The sequence below is a fragment of the Macaca mulatta genome, chromosome 17 (genome assembly GCF_049350105.2).
Source record: "Macaca mulatta isolate MMU2019108-1 chromosome 17, T2T-MMU8v2.0, whole genome shotgun sequence".
Lineage (NCBI taxonomy): Eukaryota > Metazoa > Chordata > Mammalia > Primates > Cercopithecidae > Macaca > Macaca mulatta.
In genome coordinates, this window is record NC_133422.1 from 97,466,683 (window position 1) to 97,489,184 (window position 22,502).

General features: G+C 39.9%; 1 protein-coding gene and 1 long non-coding RNA gene across 2 annotated transcripts in view; one reads left to right on the plus strand and one right to left on the minus strand.

Annotated features, from left to right (window-relative positions):
• Window positions 1–1,492: 1,492 nt before the first annotated feature.
• On the minus strand, window positions 1,493–3,948 carry LOC144336180 (uncharacterized). The gene is made up of 2 exons (XR_013407720.1): window positions 3,886–3,948; window positions 1,493–1,682 (listed from the first exon to the last, which is right to left on the minus strand). It is a non-coding gene; the product is annotated as an uncharacterized LOC144336180 (long non-coding RNA).
• Window positions 3,949–4,214: 266 nt separating this feature from the next.
• The window catches only part of ERCC5 (ERCC excision repair 5, endonuclease), a 28,290-nt gene continuing 10,002 nt past the window's right edge, over window positions 4,215–22,502 (plus strand). Inside the window, exons 1-8 of the mRNA XM_001096257.5 lie at window positions 4,215–4,523; window positions 8,909–9,084; window positions 10,545–10,660; window positions 11,118–11,204; window positions 12,890–12,950; window positions 15,163–15,306; window positions 18,384–18,591; window positions 18,906–19,979. Coding sequence (XP_001096257.5) covers window positions 4,436–4,523; window positions 8,909–9,084; window positions 10,545–10,660; window positions 11,118–11,204; window positions 12,890–12,950; window positions 15,163–15,306; window positions 18,384–18,591; window positions 18,906–19,979 — 1,954 coding nt within the window. The 5' untranslated portion in view covers window positions 4,215–4,435. The remainder of the gene's footprint in view (window positions 4,524–8,908; window positions 9,085–10,544; window positions 10,661–11,117; window positions 11,205–12,889; window positions 12,951–15,162; window positions 15,307–18,383; window positions 18,592–18,905; window positions 19,980–22,502) is intronic.

Below are 22,502 nucleotides of genomic sequence, written 5' to 3' on the forward strand. Positions count from 1 at the left end.
GTCATCTTTGTAGATCAAAAATGGTTGAATATCAGCAATTTCATACAGTTCAACTGAATATTTCAGAGAAGAGGTAGGTAGGAAGAACCAAGAGGAAAGGAGAAAAATGCAAAATAAAATAAGAAATTAAAGGATAGGGTGACACCTAGAAAAAGAGGATGAGTTATTCAAACTATTGACCATAATCAGTTTTTATAAAAGTCTTGATGTATTCTAAGTTTGGCTTTCCAGTTATTAGGAGCACAATGAGGTTTGAGTTTAGTGAGATTATTTTTCCCGCAGAAGCTGTAAGCAAGAGTTACTGCATACTTGTCTTAGAAGATTAGTAAAATTCCCATCATATTTGATTTGTTGGTCAGCTCTGAGGAATCCCCATAGATACAATGAACATTCAAATACTGGCTCTGCACTTAACAAGCTGTATCACTTGTAGTGATATAGGCAAGTTAAGGTTAATTATTTTTCTGTGCCTACTTCCTCATTAGTAAAGTGGGGGTAATAGTATCTACTTTATAAATGATTTTGAAGAATAAGCTAATACATGTAGTGTTTAGAACAGTGCTTTGTAGATAGGAAGTGCTATTTAAGAGTTTGCTATTATCATTCCAAAAGATGTGAATTTTACTATTCAGAGTCTTTAGAGAGAGCCCTTTAGACAGCATCTTAAGGAGCTAATTCCTTTAAAATCTAATATGTACCCCCTTAGTTGCTGTTTCTTCAGAAGAAGATGGAGTCTCGCTTTGTCGCCAAGGCTGGAGTGCAGTGGTGCTCTCTGCAGCCTCTGCCTCCCGGGTTCAAGTGGTTCTCCTGCCTCAGCCTCCTGAATAGCTGGGATTACAGGCATGCACCACCATGCCTGGTTAATTTTTGTATTTTTAGTAGAGACCGGGTTTCACCATGTTGACCAGGCTGGTCTTGAGCTCCCGGCCTCAAGTAATCCGCCTGCCTCGGCCTCACAAATTGCTGGGATTACAGGCATGAGCCACCGTGCCCAGCCTTTGCTTTGGTTTTAAAAGTACTTACAATACTCAAATACCTATGTTGGCTATTTGTTTTTACCCAGCTCATGGGCAGAAAAAAAATAAAAGTTTATTTAGATCAAATTCTGCGCAGTTCCTTTCCCTCCTACCATTATTGTTAAAGAATTGTGTGGTATCATTAGGCCAAGTTGGTGCAGCAGCTACAATACTTCCCAACTTGTCTTCTCCCAGACTGGAGGGGCTCAGGCAGCTCCTCTAGGATCCATCACATTCTGCATCTCAACTTTACCCATAACACTCCCACCCCTCCTGTACCAGCGATTCACTCAACTAAATGAGACACCATTATCAGGTCAATTCTTAAACAGCTCAACAACAACAACAACAACAAGATGTTGGCGGCATTCCCGTTTTGCTGGCAGAAACTGAGGCTTTCATTGGTGAAGAAACTTGCCTAGGATCACAGTGTCTTAGTTTCTCAGGGCTACCATAACAAAACACCACAGACAGGGTGGCTTCAACAACAGAAATTTATTTTCTCACGGTTCTGGAAACTAGAAGTCCAGGACCAGGCAGGTTTGGTTTCTTCTGAGGCCTGTCTCCTTCACCTGGAGAGGGCCGCCTTCTCACTGTGTCCTCACATGGCCTTTCCTCTGTGCCTGTCATCCCTGGAGTCTCTCCATGTGGACCAATTTCCTCTTCCTACAACGACACCGGTCAGATTGGATTTAGGGCCTATCCTAATGGCCTCATTTCAATTTAATCATTTTTAAATGCCATGTGTTCAGACAGTCACATTCTGAGGTACTCAGGCTTCAACAAATGAATTTTGGAGGACACAATTCAGACCATAACACAATGCAATGTATGTCTCAGATGAGATCTGAATGAATTATCAGCCTAACCTCCAAGCAGATTCTTCCAACAGACTGCAAGGTGCACTGGAGAGCTTTAGACTAGAGGCTTAGGAGGTCATTTAGGCAATATTTACAGAACTGCTAAGTGCCAGGAGTGGGGGATGTAACAGTCAACAAAATCGTTCTTCGTTTCACTAAGTTTACAGTCTACCATGGGGAAGAGACAAATACTGAATAGGCAATTATATTACTCTCAGTAAAATAACAACTGGGAACGGTTTCTGGGGATTACTTTACATATGGAGGAAATGCAAAAAACACTTTGTCAGGATTATTCCTGTAGAAAATTAGTTGTGACTAGGTCAACCAAACATGGCCACTGGGAACCATCTTGTTGGGCATAGAAATAGTTTTGTTAAAAATGGATTTCTCCACAGAGCACGGCGGCTCATGTCTGTAACTCCAGCACTTTGGGAGACTGAGGCAGGAGGATTGTTTGAGACCAGGAGTTTGAGACCAGTTTGGGCAACAAAGCAAGACCCTGTCTCAAAAAAAAAAAAAAAATCAGGGCGTGGTGGTGGGGGCCTGTAATCTCAGCTACTTGGGAGGCTGAGGCAGGGGCATCACTTGAGCCAGAGAGGTGGAAGTTGCAGTAAGCTGAGATCGCACTACTGCACTCCATCCTGGGCGACAGAGTGAGACCCTGTCAAAAAAATTAAAATAAATAAATAAATAATCAATTTCCCATATACTTCTGTTATAAAGAAGTCTTAAAAAAAATTGCCCGCTCCCTTAAATCAGCCTTTTCACTGAGTTTAAATTTAGTTCAAATTTGAACAAATATGGATGCTAACACTGTCATTTACTGAGTAGTTACTAGTGCTAAGTGCATTGCATGTAACACCTTGAATCCTTACCTGAAGTCTGCAAGGTTGGTTTTATGCCCTGCTTGCTGATGGGGATACAAATTCTGGAAAATTGTGACTTTAGTAAGACCATAGGGAGGCATGATGGGGGGATTTGAATCTTGGCCTGAGGGTTCCAGAGCTGTGGCCTTTCCTGGGGTTACTCTGTTAATTGATTTCTAGTCATTTCTGATCTACAAGTCGTGGCATTATAAATTTTAGATGCCGAAGAAAACTAAACTATTATGTCAAGGATTAAGGCTTGTGAACCCCCAAAATTTGAGACAGGTCTCAATTAATTTAGAAAGTTTATTTTGCCAATGTTAAGGAAGCACACCTGTGACACAGCCTCAGGAAGTCCAGATGACAGGTGCCCAAGGTGGTTGGGGCACAGCTTGGTTTTATACATTTTAGGGAGGCAGGAGACATCAATCAATATATGTAAGTACACTGGTTCCTTCCAGAAAGGTGGGGACAACTCGGAAGCACGAAGGGCTTCCAGGTCACAGGTAGATGAGGGAGGTAATCAGAATATGCGTCTATCTCAGTTAGCAGAGGAATGTCTGACTAGAATGGGAGGCAAGTTTTGCCCTGAGCAGTTCCCAGCTTGACTTTTTCCTTTTGTTCAGTAATGTTGGGACCCCAACATTTTCACAGGATTTAAATTTTATTACTCTTTGGTTACTACGTGCTAGCATACAAATAAATAGTACAAAACCAAGAAGGCATCCACCTTTCGGTTGTCTCTTCACGTGTAAAACAACATTTAGTGTTAAGTGTCTTCACAACTGGCGGCGCAAAGGTGAGAAACCGATACTAAAAAAGCGCGTAGAAAATCGTCACCTCACAGCCTGGGCAACACAGGGAGATCTCGTTTCTACAAAAATAATTCGCCCAGCATAGTGGTGCGCGCCTGCGGTCCCAGCTACTTGAGAGGCTGAGATGGGAGAATCGCTTGAGCTAGGGCAGCAGGAGTTCCAAGCTGCAGTGAGCTAAGAATGCGACGCTGCACTCCAGTATGGGCGACAGCGTGAGACCACAAAAACAAAAAACAAAAACCCGTTGCCCAACCAAGAAGGTGCTTTTGCACACTGTTTTAATGCTTAACGATTTCAGAATGCCAGCGTGGCGGTAGCAACTCACCAAGAAATCAACACTGGAGCTAAACCTCTCACTTCCGGAGTGCTGCAAGCGCAGAAAATATACGTCGGTACGGAGGCGGGACTTCCGCCCTGCGCGTCGTATTAGACGGAAACCGAGCGGGTCCATTCTTCGTGGGTTTGCGGACCCACCAGCAAAGGCGAACGGTGTCGCAGAGACATCTTCTGGCTGTTTCCGTCGCCTGCGTGGCCCTGTCACCCCGGTCTTCCATTAGAGGCGCAGACGTTTGGGCCTAAGCGCTGGCGAAGCGACGCCCTGCCCCTCCCCACCAACGGCCATTCTCTGGACCTGTCTTTCTTCCGGGAGGCGGTGACAGCAGCTGGGACGTGTTGCAGCCGGAGTCTCTCCCCTGTAATGCGCTCCCGTTAGTGCTTTCCCCCGCCCTGGAAAATCGTGGCTTCTGTATTATTTGCCATCTTTCCTGTGTAGGAGCAGGGAGGGCTTCCTCCCAGGGTCCTAGGCGGCGGTATAGCCCGTCGTAGAAGAATTAGAGTAGAAGTTGTTGGGTCCGCTCTGAGGACTCAGCCGCCTCATGGGGGTCCAGGGGCTCTGGAAGCTGCTGGAGTGCTCTGGGCGTCAGGTCAGCCCCGAGGCACTGGAAGGGAAGATCCTGGCTGTTGGTATCCTTAACGCCGCGTTGGGACTTGGGGTGCAGGGATTCGGGGCTGGATTCCTCGCGGGGCTCTGCCTTGGGCACAGAGTAGCATCTGCAGGATGACGGTCTTGGGTCGGGGTCGGGGTCGCTATAGAATCCCTGTCACTAGGGTTTCTAAGTACAGTCGTACCTCGGTATCCCCGGGGCTTTGGTTCCAGCCCCCCCTCCCCATACCGCGATGTTCAAGTTCCTTCAAGTCCCTTATATAATGGCGTGGTATTTGCATATAAACTATGCACTGCCTCCCGTAATCTTTTAAATCGCTTCTAGATTACTTGTAATACCGAATGCAATGTAAGTGATCTGTAAATAGTTGTTATACTGTATTTTTAAAATTTTTGTAGTTTTTATTGGTATGTTTTATTTATTTATTTTTTTCCACCGCAAATATTTTTGATCCGTGGTAGGTTGAGTGCGGAATCGGGTGATGAGGAGGGCCGCCCAGTCTGCTTTCCCCAGCTTTGCAGTCTTAGCGGCCTGTGCATCCTGGTTTGTCTCTTTGTGGCAGTGCTTTATGTTCCTTTCTGCTTTAATTCTCTCATCTGCAAAGTGGAGGTGGTGATAGTATCTACACACAGGATTGGAATGAGGAATAAATAAATTACCTAAATGAGAGAAGTTTAGCGCGAGTAATACAGTAAATCTTAAAGTTATTATCCCGTCCGGGAGGTCAGTATGGAGAGAAGAGTAGATTTCGACCATTAGTTTTGCTTGAGTCTTGCCCCATTTATGTTTCTTAGAGGAAGGGTAGTGTGGACAGGTGTTTTACCATTTTTTTAAAAATTGACTTTTTAAGGACTGTTGTTTTTGTACATGTTTGGCTGGTTTTGTTTGTCATTGGAATTAAATTCTTTTTGCATTAGCAAAACGTGATACTGTTTTTGAAATTTTGATCTTTTTCTTTGTTACGTAGTCTTTTTTTTTTTTTTTTTGAGTGTCTATTCTGGCTCAGAATCTGGTGATACCTTACACCAATTTCCTGAATGGGGATCTATGAGTCTAGGGGCTCGTGGGCTTGCGGAAAGAGTCCTGTAAATGATGGGGAGGGGATTGGGACCGGAAATGGAGTGCAAGAGTGTGTGGGCGTTCAGCAAAGAAGTCCGTGACTGCGGAGCCCTAATTCTTCAGTAGGAACACAACTTATAAATAAAACGACATTGATAAGTTTTAAAATATAATGAGATTGTCATCATTTTTTGGAAATGGATAATCTTTGACTACATCTGTAATTGATTTTTGGCTTAAAAGTTTTTATACAGGGTACTTTGAATTGGGGAAAGCCAAAGGGTTTTTTTTTTTTTAGAGCACATGCGCTGTTGCTGCCCTCAAGCGGTTCGTCTATATCATTGCAGTCTAAAGATTTTCTCAGAAATAAAGGGTAAAGGTTAGTTTTCAGTGCCAAGAACCCTTAACACTTCAGCAAAGATTTAGATCATTTTATGTAGCAGCCCTTGTGAAGACTTACTAAAGAGGGCTGCGGCCAGGCTCAGTGGCTCACGCCTGTCATCCCAGCACTTTGGGAGGTCAAGGCAGGAGGATCATTTGAGCCCAGGGGTTCAAGACAAGCCTGGGCAACATTGTGAACCCCTGTCTCTACACGCAGTCAAAAAATTAGCTGGACGTGGTGACCTGCACCTGTGGTCCCAGCTACACGGACGGCTGAGGCAGGAAGATTGCTTGGGCCCAGGAAGTCAAGGCTGCAGTGAGCAGTGTTCATGCCTGTCTCTTAAAGAGGACTGTGAAAGACATTCTAGTCATAATGACAACCTCATATATTTATAATAACCTCATTTATGTCAAAGGAGAATATCTGATTACTTGTTCTACAGTTGATTTTGCTTTATTTCGTTTTCACGGGAATTCAGACACCTGAAATTATTTAGATTTTATTGTGTTGTTTGTTAATGACAAACTTACCCATGATTATACTAGTTTCATAATTTACTCTTGTATCCCTATAATAAATTGTTTGGTCTTTAAACCATCTATATAGCTTAGTGTCTTATTTATACAGTCTAAATGTCTGTGTCAAATAATGCAGAATTAACAGTTAAACTTTTGTCTCTTACAGATTTTAATGTTTCTAAGATGCATTTAAATGTATTAGCAAGTTATTACATTCTCTTTAGGCTATGTATAGTAATGGGGATTAATTACATTTTAAGTCACCTAACTAAAGAACTAAAGAAACTTATTTTTTGTATTAAAATGTTATTGGTCTTTGGGTCTTATACCTAAAGTGATTTTTGGCTTTGCTGCAGATTTTAACTTTTCTGCCTGCAGGAATTTAATTTTGAGTTGATAAACTTACTGAAATTAGACAAGTCAAATTATACAAATATTTTCAGATTGTCTCATTTTTCATATTTCTTGTTAATAATTTATGTGAATATTTTCAGATAATCTAATTTTACATATTTCATCTCTAAGAATTCAAGACAAAATTCTCAACCCTAGCTGAGTGTTGGCACTACCTGTAGTTAATTGAAAAATAAAAAATAAAAGAAGACCTACCTCCGTATCTATGATTTAAAATTTTAGGCCCATGGGGTTTAATAATCCATATGTTTCAGAAGCTTCATATCCTATTCTAATGGATAGCAGGGGTGAGAGTCACTGATCTGAAACTAGATTTCCTCACTTAACTTAAAGTTTAAAGTAGTGGGCCAAGTAGAAACTAATTTAATCCTGTGCAATAGGGAGCTCTATGGCTTTTTCAGACTATACTTGTAGCAAGCAGAAACATCGATCTAATACAAGATAGTTGTACATCAACACCAAGTTCTACTTCTGAGATGTGTCTTTTATCCGACCTCTTCTCATAGTCTCCACCACTACTCGCTGCATTAACTTGGGCTATTTTAACTCATTTTAGAACTGGTTTCCTAATAATCTGTTCTTCACATGTTCATCAAAGTTAATCCTTAAATCACATTCTAGAAACTTCCTGGTGGCTGTATCATCTGCCATTGCTTTTGTCCTGCTGCACTGGCTTCCTGGAGATAGGGACCGTCTCTGTTTTGTTCATGGCTGAATTGTTTGGTGCATATCCCTAGGGTCTTGGATATACCTGGCCCATGGTATTGCTAAATATTATGGAAATAAGCATAGCATTAGCTTGCTTTCCACTAGGTGTTTTGTTACATAGTGTTTTGTAAGTTAATTGTTGATGAGCCTACATTTTTTTTTATGTTAGTAAAAGTTAGGCAATGTACATTCATTTCAATACTAAACTGCTCAACTTATTTAATAGCAGATTTTGATTGTGTATAAGAGTCCCTGTGAAAGCGAGTGCAGTGCACAAATTGCCTGGGCAAGCCATGGAGCACAAAGGCTTGGTGTTTTCCCTGCTAGATTATAAACTCCATAGGGCCAATACTGTGTTTTGTTCAGTGCATTGAATATGCCAGTGCATAGAAAAATTGCTGCCACATAATAAAAACAGAAATAACTTGATGGGATTCCTTCAATGTTCTTTCCCTGTGTTAGAAATTTACCTGCAAAAATTAGTATCAGTTCAGGTTTCTTTCTGGTTTTTTTTTTTTTTTTTTTGAGATGGAGTCTCTCATTGTCACCCAGGCTGGAGTGCAGTGGCGCGATCTTGGCTCACTGCAACCTCTGCCTCCTGGGTTCAAGCGATTCTTCTGCCTCAGCCTCCTGAGTAGCTGGGATTACAGGTGCGTGCCACCACGCCCGGCTAATTTTTGTATTTTTAGTAGAGACAGGGTTTCACCATGTTGGCCAGATGGTCTTGATCTGTTGACCTCGTGATCCGCCCACCTTGGCCTCCCAAAGTGCTGGGATTACAGGTGTGAGCCACTGCGCCTGGCCCATAATTAGTTTTATAAAAAGACCTGCTGGAAAACTTTTAAACTGATTGTTATATTTTCATTATTATTAACAAGCATTCTATAAATAACTCTCATTATATATCTATGATGATTTTTGAGGATCAATGTCTGGAAGTGGTAAAATCAACTGCAAAGTTTTAAAGTTTTTTTCACTATGAATTGTCAAATCGTCCTCCAGAAAATTTGTGCTAATTCATGAAAATTCTTTAGCAATCACTTGTCTTTTTAAAGAAGCGATTCTTTGCAACGAGACTTCTTAAAAGGATGTGTCTGTCTTTGTATAATTTTAAAATGCAGTATGTGAATAAGGGTAACAAGAGCTTAACTAAAGTTAACTGACTTTAGGTAGATCCCATGAGAGCTAAATGTTTTTCAATTTTAAATGAATAGTGATAAGTATTTAGTGTTCAACATTTGGGTAATATCAGTTATTAGGAAATTGAAGTTGTGAGGATGAAGAGAAAAATTCCAGAGATTTTTCCATTAACAATTCTCCCAGATATTAGCATTTGGTTAAACCAAGCACTTAAAGGAGTCCGGGATCACCACGGGAACTCAATAGAAAATGCTCATCTTCTCACTTTGTTTCATCGGCTCTGCAAACTCTTATTTTTTCGAATTCGTCCTGTTTTTGTGTTTGATGGAGACGCTCCACTATTGAAGAAACAGACTTTGGTAAGTGTCATCTAGTTTTCGGTAAGTGTCAAATAATTTTTTTCTTTCTGCATTCTTAGAAAAGTTCACATAAAATTTCTGTTTTCTCCTTAGAATTTTAGAGACAGACTTATTTTGACATATATTTAATTTAATTACATCTACTTTTTTATCTTGAACAATTAATTTTCATTTTAAAAAGTTTTATGAGAGTTCATTGTGGGTACAATGATAAAATTTAACTTTTAAATAAAATAAAACTAACCACTAAAAACCTTGCCGTTGAGAGTTTTCCCTTGAGAGGATCTTGTTAGGTGTTCTATATTTATTTCAAGGATGCGGCCATCGCTTAGAACACTGTGGAAACCCTCTTTGGGAAGTGCCTCCCTGAATCTGAGATCAAGTATCCTCCGTGATAGCAAGCCTTCTCTTGAGGGGAATTGGATTTTAGCAGTAAGCAATGTTATGTGGTGCCAAGTGGTGACTAAAGTGGATTATCTAGGAAGGAAATTGACCATGATATAGAAGAATGAGAATGAGTTGCAGCTTTATTGTTCTGGAAGTAGTTTTAAAAAATGTTTTTGGAAAGCTGGACGCAGGAGGATTGCTTGAGCCCAAGTCCAGCCTGGGCAACACAGGGAGACCCCATCTCTAAAAAAATGACATAAAATAATGTTTAAACAGTCCAAATGACAGCACCCATTTGGATATATGACTTTTATTTGTTGAAAATGCCAAAGTAATGGAATGATGACTTTGTAATCATACCAGACAGATACTCTCTAATTAAGTGAGGATATAGGATAAAAGTAAGGCTTTATAAATGCTGGGGGATGTTTGTTGCCTCAGTAACAGTGTCTAGACTTGAATGTTGCAGTTTTCAGTTACCCAAGGCATACTGTAAGTCAGGTACTTTGTGGAAGGATTAGAAAGGAAAAGAGAATATCTTGGTTATTTTTATCTGAAATTTAACTATAAGCACAGGGACTATCCATTTGTCACGACTTGAACATTTCTTACAAGATATTTCTATACATTTTAGAATTTCTTGTGATATATAATCTTGAATATTGAAGGGCAGAATTACATGTAAGTAATGCATGTTTATAAAAAGCAATATTAGAAATTGTTTTTGGTGTCACTGTGACATTTTATCGAATAAATAAATAATTCCTTTTGGGAAGCATTTAAGCTTTCCACTTCTTGGGCATATTAAAGGACATTTAAAAGAAACTGAAAGTAAATTAATAGTTTCCCAAATATATTGTATAGTAGCCCATTAAGTAATAGATAGAAACTCTGGGTGTCCTTTATGTAGCAGCAAGCTGAAGATATTCGTTTATATGGCAATTAGGAGGAAATGCTAAAGCAACCGTAGTCTGAAAACCCAGACAAACCAAATTCTATGGGAAATAAATCACAGAAATGTTTCTAGTGGTCTAATATCCTGAAGTGAGATCTTACATCCTTTCTTCTCATAGGCGAAGAGAAGGCAGAGAAAGGACTTAGCGTCCAGTGACTCCAGGAAAACGACAGAGAAGCTTCTGAAAACGTTTTTGAAGAGACAAGCCATCAAAACTGCCTTTAAAAGCAAAAGGCAAGAGGAAAATTACAGTCATGTTAGAGATGAAGTTTTAAAAAAGTGATTTTTGTCTTGAATTCCTGTGACACTCTTTCCCTGTGTAATTTTAACTTTCAACAGAAAATAGAGAATGAAATGAGACAAGTAGGCTGCCATTTGACCTGGTAATTTGGAGTTGTGGCAATTCTCCATTCTGTGAGAATCAACTTTGCTAATGAGAAAAAACAGCTGTTGTGTTGTGTCATGTACACTTTTTACTTTGATTATGCTCTTCTTGGCTCTGGGTGAGCAGCCCCGCCATGGTTCCTTCCTTTCTCTCGACTGCATTTATTTTCCACAGCAGTGGCCCGAGGGCAGCCAGGTCAGGTCCCTGTTCACCATCCTGAGCAGGGTCTGTGTAATCAGTGGGGGAGTATTATCGACTCAAAATACTATTTCATATAATCTGTTTAAAGATTTGTATACTTTCCAGAGATGAAGCACTACCCAGTCTTACGCAGGTTCGAAGAGAAAACGATATGTATGTTTTGCCTCCTTTACAAGAGGAAGAAAAACACAGGTAAATGTTTAACTCTTTAAGAATATTATTTTAGTCATTGCCACATTCGGACACATTTAAACCTTGATGTGTTATCTACATGATAAGGCATGTGAAAATTTCTTAATGCATCTGAAATAGGCACGATCTGTACCTTTCAGAATATTTTTCAAAGCCTAAAGTTTTTATTTACTATTCTTTGTGTTTTGGTGATTCATGATTCTTATTCCTCTTCATTCTAAAGAACTTCTGCCAGGGCTTTGGATTTAAAATTCTCCAAGGCATGAATTTTAGTTTTCCTTTCACTTTGCTTACACATGCTCTTTCTAGCTGCTTTTCAATCCTATATGGTCTCTCTCACCATGATGCTAAAATACCACAACCCATGACATTCTTGTTGCTACATCTAGCAGATGCTTTGAACTTCTCAGTGTACTCGACTTCTCCGCCCTAAAAACCATGCTGCACTGCCCCACTCCCCTGGCATCTCTCTGGCCCTTTCTGCTTAGCCTCTCTGTGGACTCCACTTCCTCTCTCTCTCTCTCTTAATGGTTGGTAGCTTCTGTGATGGAAGTGAAGGTGGAGAACGAGAAACTCGACAGTTTGCCTTTGTCCCCTGTCCTTCTCTCCACCTCTTCCTTTCCCAGGAGTTCCCAAGAGACAACTTAGCTTTTGAATCAGCGCAGTTCTATTTGTCTCATTGCTCCCACTGTCCTTTTTTCTCCAGGTTACATTATTCGTTTTTAAACTTCTTTCTGTCTTTGTATTTTTCTTACCCTTTTTGTAATAACTCCACCCACCAAGCCCAATCTCTGTTTTGTGTTATAGTCTGTTTAAAATCCAAATCTGGTATTGTCATTTCCTTACTTAAAACACTTTCTAGCTTCTCTTTTCTTTTCCTTTCTTTTCTTTTTTTTTGAGATGGAGTCTCTGTTGCCCAGACTGGAGTGCAGTGGCACAATCTTAGCTCACGGCAACCCCCACCTCCCGGGGTTTAAGTGATTCTCCTGCCTCAGCCTCTGGAGTAGCTGGGATTACAAGCACCTGCCACCACACCTGGAAAATTTTTTATATTTTTAGTAGAGATGAGGTTTCACCATGTTGTCTGGGCTGGTCTCAAATTCCTGACCTCAAGTGATCCACCTGCCTCAGCCTCCCAAAATGCTGGGATTACAGGCGTGAGCCACCACACTCAGCTTAGCTTCTCATTTCTTTAGGATAAAACTTTAACTCCTTAATTACATTTTCCAGTCTTATCCCTTCCTCTCTTCACATCATCCACAAGCAGGCTTTCTTTTCCTTGTTTCTATATGGTTATAAAACTTAGTTCTTTTGCCTGGAACACTTTTCTCCACGAACCTTCCCACTCCCTACAACTAGACTCCTCACTTAACTCGTGGCTAACTCCCACCAGTGTAATTGTCGGGGATCCTGGAAAGCTTTTGTGACTCCTCCTAAATTGGGTGAGGTGAATCCCTATTGCATCTCTAGTGACCTGCCCTTCCCTTGTGGTGGAAGTTATGAGATCCCACTCTAATTGCTTACTTACATGTGCCCCCCACCAGACCATGAGACCAGTAGTGGCACAGATCTTGCTGTTTTATTCACCATTGTAGCTCCTATAATGAGCAGCACCTTGTGTACGAGTATCTTTGTAAGCAGTCATTAAAAATCATAGATACCGTAAAAGTGTGTTTGACTTTCAGTTCAGAAGAGGAAGATGAAAAAGAATGGCAAGAAAGAATGAATCAAAAACAAGCATTACAGGTATTTAGATGATTTTTGAATTCAGAATGTATTCTGTTATTTGAAATGAATGACATGAAAATGAGTATTAGTGAGGTATATGAAACTATGAAAGTTCCTGATGAAAAGTAAAGACAGATGCCTTTCTGATTGTGCATATATATGTGTACATGTATGTATATAAATACATACTCACCTATACATGTGTATATATATGGAATTTGCCATTATGCACATCTGTGTATTCAAAATAAGCCATTTTTCTTTTACAACCAACCAACCAACCAATAGTAATATGTGCTTACATAAAAAATATAGAAAACATATCATTCGTAAATAACTTGTAGTAACATTTTGATATATTTTCATCCATTCTTCGCCTGCCCCATATAATTGAATACCCGTGTGTATATTTGTATACATGTATCAAATGTACATATGTACATATATATGTGTACACATATGTGTGTACGTTCTAGTTATCTGTTGCTGTGTAACTTAGTGGTTAAAACATCTTTTGTTTTCATCACCTGTCTGGGTTCCAGGGGTTGATGAGCTCAGCCAGGCAGTTATCTCTGGGGTCTCTTGTGTAGATGCAGCCAGTCTGTAGCTGGGGCTGGAGCGACTAACAAGGCTTCCTTGCTGCCATGGGTGGTGGTTGATGCTGGCTGTCAGCCAGACTTCCGTGCGGCTGGTGCCAGAGCCCTACTTGTGGCCTCTCCATGTGGCCTGGGCTTTCTCCCAGCATGGTGACTGTGTTCTGAGGGTGCCTGGGCTTTCTCCCAGCGTGGTGACTGTGTTCTGAGGGTGGGCATCCCAACGTTCCAAGCAGAGGCCCTGTTGCCTTTCTGACCTAGCTTTGAAAGTTGTGCAGCATCCTTCCCACCACATCCTGTTCCTCAGAAGCTAGTTACTAAGGTCAGCCCCTATGAAAGGGGCAGAGAGTTAGACAAGAAGAATGTCCCACACACATTTTTGTGAATAGCATTTTTTACAAATTGAGATTATACCTTATGTATATATTTTTTTCATAAACATTTTTTCAAGTTTGTTAGTGTCACAGATAGCATTTTTTTGATTCCCAAATTCACTGTTTCTTGTTTGTTCATATTGTTTTGTCATATCAGGTAGAAGACTTTTGAGCGAAAACCTCGAGATCCTTCAGGTTGTGGAGGTGCTGTGCTATTAATGCAGCTAGTGAGAGCAATCTTAGTTAAGACCATGGGCCTCGAGGTCAGAAAGACCTGCGTTTCAATCCAGGCTCCACTGTTCACTAGCTGTGTGATCTTACACAGATTAAATTCTCCAAGGCTTTATTTTTTTTTTGTAAAACGAAATTGATATCAGTGCCTTCCTGATAGGGGTGATGGGAGCATTAGTGAGGGAAGGCACAGGAAACGCTGAGCTCAGTGACAGTTCTGTCCTACGCGTTTGCTGGTTAGTACGTACACATGTAACATACAGACATGCAGGACAGCAGGTTGTATTAGCTTATCTTTTTTACTAATGAAGGATTTTAAAGTACTTTTTGTAATGAGTTACAATTGAGAAAAGTTTTACGCTTTTCCATGTCTCCTGTGAATTTCTTACTTTTAATTTCATTTTTTATGTTATAAGCAAAATAAAACTAATTTAATTACAGGAATTATATATATTGCTTGAATTCTTAAGTCTCATTCTGTCTTGGGTTCTTGCATTTTCTATTCTCTCAGCCTGAAATGCTCTGTCCTTAGGCTCTTTGATATCTTTCAAGTCCCTGCTCACACATCCTCTTTTTAGTGGGGTCTTCTTTATCTGTCAAATGAATCTTTTTTTTCTGTTTTCTTTTCATGTAATCACTCTCATATCAGATAAATATGCTTTATTTTCTTACCATTATCTTGTTCATTTATTTATTTATGTATTGTCTGCCCTCCTCTACTCCTAAGGGCAGGGACCTTATCTGGCACCTTATCCGATCTCACAGTACCTTAGTACCTCGAACAGTGCCTGGTGCCTTAGAGGTACCTGCTGAGTATTTTTTCTTTTGAATGAATTAAAGAGTGAATGGCTACATTCCCTAATTTGCCTACTCACTTTATTGCCTGTCACAGATTATATGCAACTGTGTTTAGCCAAGTGTTGATTATGTAGAACTGTGTTTATTATATTAACATAATACATATCCCTAATGGTGAGTAGAACTAAGTGTACGCAATGTAAATTTCATGGTGCTGTGTTTTTCTCTTTACAGGAAGAGTTCTTTCATAATCCTCAAGCGATAGATATTGAGTCTGAGGACTTCAGCAGCCTGCCCCCTGAAGTAAAGCATGAAATCTTGACTGATATGAAAGAGTTCACCAAGCGCAGAAGAACATTATTTGAAGCAATGCCAGAGGTAAAACGTACAACAGTACATTCATGCTTAGAATTAAGAACTTCAGCAAAACTTTTTATTAGAAAGAAGAGAAAATTGATAAGCAATACTTATATGGTAACTCAGTTAACTGTAAACAGCATTTCTGTATCTCCGAGATTCTAAGAAGCATTGTTTATTTATACGTTTGAGCCTTTAGACATTTACTCTAAGGAGTCTTTCTTGACTTTTGACCCAAGACTTCTCCTGGTCTTTGTTCTCACATCACCCCGTACTGTCACTTTATAGTTCTTAGCTCCAAAACATGCTTATCTTGCCCACCTCTGTATTTTCAGTGCCTAGCTCAGTCTTTTTCACATGGTATGTGTCCAGTGGATGCTTACTGACTCATTTCTTAGGTTAGTTCATAAAAGTTATTGTAGCCTATAATATACATTGTCTATAAAAACTAATAGTTATATAGAATCTAATCACAATGGAAAAATAAGTTCTAAATTGAAATTCCAGGTGTATCTTCCTCTGCTGCATCCCTAGAAATGCCATTGGCTCTCCGCATTCCCTCCTCCTCTTCCTGGACAGTGGGAATGGGGCTTCTTCACCTTGGAACACCTTGTAGCTCGGCAGGCCCAGAAAGCTAGAGTGGAGGTGGTGTGTGGTTGGGTGCTAGCAAATATGTCTCCTGATCATGCTACCATTGATACTTAATTCATGTTACTATTGATGACTCTCTGTCTTAGTTGCCAGTGAGTGAGTTCTTTTTCTCTTTCTATTGCTACTACCTGTTACTTCTACCATAGTTCTCCTTTCACCCACTGTAGGACAGAATAGAAATTTTGCAGCGTCATCGACCTTAGTGCGTAGATGGAGTGTTTTTTATTTTCTACAATTTTTGAATATTGCTTAAATTCATAGCAGAAATACGAAAAAGGAAGGGTAAACTTCTTTTCTCATCACTCCCTGTTTTTTCCACAAAGAGTGTGCAGTAGCAGACACTAAGGTGCACAGAGGTGACATTCTTGGGTCTTTGGATATACAAGGACAGAAGTAAATTGATTTTTATTTCAGGAAAAAAATCCAGGCTCAGTCAGACATTTTATTTCTTGAGTGTGAAAGGTGGCAGCTGAGGAAGTATAATTTTGGTTGTGTAAACAATAATAGGAAGAAATGGGAGAAAGAGAGACAGTCCCTAGTGATTTACTGTTCTGTATTTTCTTTCTGCAACCACGAAGTCTCGGGAAGTGGTGGACTGTAGGGTGGTGTGGAGTAGCAGCTTATTGGATCTGTAATTTTGATAGAGATGTTCTAAGTCATCCACGTTGGGCCTTTGTATCATCTCTACGTCGTGCAAATGTAACATTGGTAACAGTAGTGATGGTAGATAATAGTAGCAGTAGTAATAATCATAATACCATAGTTCCATCTTACTCAGGGTTTTGATTTCTACAGTTTGCAGTGACCTGTGGTAAACTGTGGTCTGAAAATATTAAATGGAAAATTTCAGAGATAAACAATTCATAAGTTTTAAGTTGCACACCATTCTGAGTGGCGTGATGAAATCTCACACCTTCCTGCTTCATCTTGCCTGGAACGTGAATCCTCCCTTTGTCTGGCGTCTCCGTACTGTGGACGCTTCCTTCCTGTTAATCACTGAGTAGCTGTCATGGTAATCAGACTGACTGTCGCGATATTGCAGTGCTTCTCCTCAAGTCACTCTTATTTGACTTAATAATGGCACAGCAGTGCAAGAGTATGATGCTGGCAATTTGAATATGCCAAAGAGAAGCTGTAAAGTGCCTCGTTTAAATGAAAAGGTGAAAGTTCTTGAATTAATAAGGAAAGAAAAAAATCGTATGCTGGCTGAGGTTGCTAAGATCTGCATAAAAATGACTTTTCTAGCTGTGAAATTGTGAAGAAGGAAAAAAGAAATTGGTGCTAGTTTTGCTGTCGTACCATAAACTGCAAAAGTCATGACCTCAGTGTGTGATAAGTGCTCAGTTAAGATGGAAAATCCATTAAATTTTCGGGTGGAACACATGAAGAGAAACATGTTCTGATTGATGACAATCAGGTTTGGTTCTGCAGTTTCAGGCATCCTCTGGGGGTCTTGGAACATACCCCAAGGATGACGGGGTTGTCTACTATATTAATAGATTCAATTATAGTAAATCGACATGCTTTTGATCCCAGATCTACCCCTTATTAGCCCTGTGACTCTAGGGAGGTTACCTAACCTATTTAAGTCCTGATTTCTTCATTTATAAAATGGAGGTGATATCTGTTTCATAGGATAATTGTGAGAATAAAATGAGGTATTATATATTATATGTAAAAGCACTTAGAAAAATGTCCTCCATGGGAAATGCCTTATAATGTTAAGTATTACTATTAATAACTGTGATTACTATGATTTATTGTGTCTTTTATGGGATTAGGTTGTGCTGGGCACTTCACTTGCATATTTACCTGCATTCTAGAAGATTGTTAAGCCATAATCAAATGTCATAGTGACTGCTATGCATTACATGCCCAATACCTATTTACTGAATAATGATTAAATCATAAACTGTATTCATGTTTTTTTATTTTTATTTTTTCTTTGAGAGGAAGTCTCGCTCTTGTCCCCCAGGCTGGAGTGCAATGGCGCGATCTTCGCTTACTGTAACCTCTGCCTCCCGGGTTCAAGCGATTCTCCTGCCTCAGTCTTTGGAGTAGCTGGGATTACAGGCGCCTGCCACTACACCCGGCTAACTTTTGTATTTTTAGTAGAGACAGGGTTTTACCATGTTGGCCAGGCTATTCTCGAACTCCTGACCTCAGGTGATCCACCTGCCTCGGCCTCCCAAAGTGCTGGAATTACAGGCATGAGCCACCGCTCCCAGCCATAGTATTCATGATTTTTTTTGCCCAACTCTTTTGAAGATTATTTTTTTAAAAGGAAGTTGTAGTTTTTCTTGTTATTCAACTTTTATAATATGAAACGACCATCAATGAAAAAAGCCAATTGTTCTTTGTTCCCTGTTGGGGAAAGGGTGGAAATATGGTACTATTATCTGCATTTAATATAAAACAGTACTTTTGTTTGTTTATTTTGCTTTTAGGAGTCCAATGACTTTTCACAGTACCAACTCAAAGGCTTGCTTAAAAAAAACTATCTGAACCAGCACATAGAACATGTCCAAAAGGAAATGAATCAGCAACATTCAGGACACATCCGAAGGCAGTATGAAGATGAAGGGGGCTTTCTGAAGGAGGTAGAGTCAAGGAGAGTGGTCTCTGAAGACACTTCACATTACATCTTGATAAAAGGTATCAGGCACCATCATTTATATATTTACATTAGAAATCCAAGATATATCATCACTCTGAATTCTATAAACTAGCACTCCTGGATAATATTAATGAAATTCTATTTATGTAATAACCGTATACTGCTATTAATGGATTAACTACTATAGTGCCAAACCACTTTAAAATTAGCTAATGAATTAACTTCTAGTTGCTGATTAAATGAAAATGTATATACTTATTTATGAGAACCAGTGTTCTCTTATTCATCTTGCTAGAAGTGTATTGTCACACTGTAAAACTGCATGGTGAGAAGTGTTTTAATTCTTCTTAAGGTATTCAAGCTAAGACAGTTGCAGAAGTGGATTCAGAGTCTCTTCCTTCTTCCAGCAAAATGCACAGCATGTCTTTTGACGTGAAGCCATCTCCATGTGAAAAACTGAAGACGGAGAAAGAGCCCGATGCTACCCCTCCTTCTCCAAGAACTTTACTAGCCATGCAAACTGCCCTGATGGGAAGTAGCTCAGAAGAGGAGCTGGACAGTGAGAATCGAAGGCAGTCCCATGAGAGGAATGCACCTGCTGCTGTAGACGAAGGCTCCATATCACCCCGGACTCTTTCAGCTATTCAGAGAGCTCTTGATGATGACGAAGATGTGAAAGTGTGTGCTGGAGATGATGTGCAGATGGGAGGGCCAGGAGCAGAAGAAATGCATATAAACGGCTCCACCGAGAACAGTAATGAAGGACTTAAAGTGAGAGATGGAAAAGGAATGCCGTTTACCGCAACACTCGTGTCATCCAGTGCCAGCTCTGCAGAGGAGCATGGAGCCAGCACTAATGAGGGGAGAGAGCCCACAGACTCAGTTCCAAAAGAACAAATGTCACTTGTTCACGTGGGGACTGAAGCCTTTCCAATAAGTGATGAGTCTATGGTTAAGGACAGAAAAGATCGACTGCCTCTGGAGAGTGCAGTGGTTAGACATAGTGACGCACTTGGACTCCCGAGTGGAAGGGAAGTGACGCCGGCACCTCCAACTTGTACAAATTCTGTGTCAAAGAATGAAACACATGCTGAAGTGCTTGAGCAACAGAAAGAACTTTGCCCATATGAGAGTAAATTCGATTCCTATGTTCTTTCAAGTGATGATGAAACAAAATGTAAACCAAATTCTGCTTCTGAACTCATTGGCCCTGTCAGTTTGCAAGAAACGAGTAGCACAGTAAGTGTCCCTTCAGAGGCAGTAGGTAATGTAGAAAATGTGGTGTCGTTTAATACTAAAGAGCATGAGAATTTTCTGGACACCATCCAAGAACAGCAGACCACTGAATCTGCAGGCCAGGATTTGATTTCCATTCCGAAGGCCGCGGAACCAATGGAAATTGACTCAGAAGAAAGTGAATCTGATGGTACGTGTCTGTGCTTTTGTAGAAATTTAGAATGGTAGGATTTCACCTCTGTAGGAACTGAGAGATCCTTTTGTGTAGTCCTGTTTTTACTTTTTACAGATAAGGAACAAGAGATGCAGAAAGAAAGGTGAAATGACTTTCCCAGGGACACACAGCTGGTCATGAATCTTGACCTTCCATGTTGCTCTGCTTTTTGTTATCATTTTTAAAGGCATGACATGCCCTAGTTGGGGAAGGTAAAGTTGAGTTTCCCTCTAGTTTTTAAAAACTTTTTATTTTGAAATAATTATGAACTTTAAAAAGTTGGAAGAATATTATAAAATATTATAAAATACCGGTTCCTTCATCCAGTACCTCAGTGGCTAGCATGATACCACATTAGCTTATAATTTCTCTTGGTCTCTCTGTGGCCCTCTATATGTATATCACATATCTCCAAATCTGTATACATATGTATACTGTTGATTCTCATTATTCATATATTCCATATTTGCAAAATTGCCTGCTCACTAAAATTTATTTGTAACTCCAAAAATCAGTACTCACTGCAATGTCTTTGTGGTCATTTGTGGACATTTGCAGAGCTGGGGAAAAGCTTGAGTTGCTACACTGTGCTCTGCTGAGGTTAAGCAAGGTGACACTCTGCCTTGTTCCCGTGCTCTGAGATGACCAGAGGGTGGGGACAGTAGGGGATTATGCAATGGAGAGAGAGCAAGAAGCTCCGGCCCCAGGCCAGTTGGACCAGATTTGAATCGCTATTCTGGCACCTGTTAGTGTGGCAGCCTCAGGCAGGTCCCTAATTTGCTTCTTGAACTTTGTTTCTTATTTATAAAATGAATCTACTAAGATGGTGGTTTTTTAGGATTTAAGATAATATCTATGAAATATGTTCATATATATGTTATATATGTGTATGTGTGAATATGCACATATATCTGTTTAGGGGCAGTGACTCAGTATTGGCTAATTGAGTGTTCACAGAGACTTCATAGATGATAGCCGCTTTGAATAATGAGAGTCAACCACACACACACACACACACACAAACACACATACACACACACACAATTTGTTCCTGGTATCTGCTAGTTTTCTTCATTCAAAAGTTACTATTTCCCTTTTGTAATTAATAAGTATTTTGTGGGAAAGGAATTTTTGGAGCTATATAAATATGCTGTTCCTGAACAAACTTTCATCCACTTGTTAGCATCCATTGATGTTTACCGGAATAATTTGTTACTACGTTGGTTGCCAAATGATGGTTTTCTAACTCCGTCATTCCTTACATATTATTACTTGACATCCTCCTATGAGGAAGATCTTTTTCTTCTCCCCATTTTTTAAAATTATTTTTAATCAGTGTAGACTCCTGTATTCCTATTTTATTCAGTGAGTTATAATCCAATACTGTCATAATTTACTTTGTTGCTCAAATTGTCACAGCTTTGGCCAGTGGGGACTCCTTCAAATGGCTTTTAGCAGTTTTTTCATTATATTTTGAGCTTTTCCTTACTTTCTGGCCACGCTGTTCCAGGCATATCTTGTACTTACTCTGCCCTAGTCCTGGAACCAGCCATTTCACCAGGGAGCTCTGGTTCCTTTTGGTGGAGCATGGGGTTTAGACACCGCAAGCTGGATGTGAGTGTGCTTATGGATCCTGAGGTGTAACTGTCTCAGGCCCTTTCAGCAACAAAGCCAGGAAGTATATTTATGTATACATATACATGCACACACACATCTGTATTTATTTTTATATCTATCTGTACTAAAATCCATGAGTTTATACTGATATCTGCAATTCCATGGGGAATCTAGCCTCCTGCTTCTTTGTAGTATCCCTAACAATGAGAAACATTGCTCCCCTTATCCTCAATATATTTACATCTGCTTATTCTCCCTTGATATGTAACCCTCTCCCCTTCCCACTGGCCTCCTCCTTGGCCCTGCTGTCCTCTTTGCTTCAGCTATGTCCTTGGTGCCAGCACCCAGGTCCTGAGACCCCCCCCTCTTCTGTTCCAATTGTCTCCTTAAACCCAACTGGACAGGCCTTGCCAGCCCTCTCCACCTGCAGGGAAGGAAGGGAACCAATAAATATATTTTAAGGAGAAGGAAAGATAGTAAGAGAGGAGAGAAGGGAAGTGGAAGAGAAAGAACTATTTCTAAGTCACAGCTTTATTCTGTGCTGTGTGAATAGCATAAAAACATTGAGCAACTTCCTTGATTATTTATATACTTTGATAATTCTCCTTTTTGAATTTTTAAAACAATGTCAGTTAACTTAGAACATATTTATATAAAGCGAATATACACATCTTAAGAGAGTTTTCTACTTTCAAAGACAATGCCAGTTTACCTAATTGAAAAGGCTTGAAGTTACAGGCATTTGTGATTACACTTATTTAATAATAATGCTACTATTACATGTATTCTGTTATAGTCTTATCTTTCCTTTTTAGGGTGTAGCATTTTTCAGTTTCCTCCAGAAAGCTCTTGATGATTGCAGGATCATTTTAATGTTTTGGT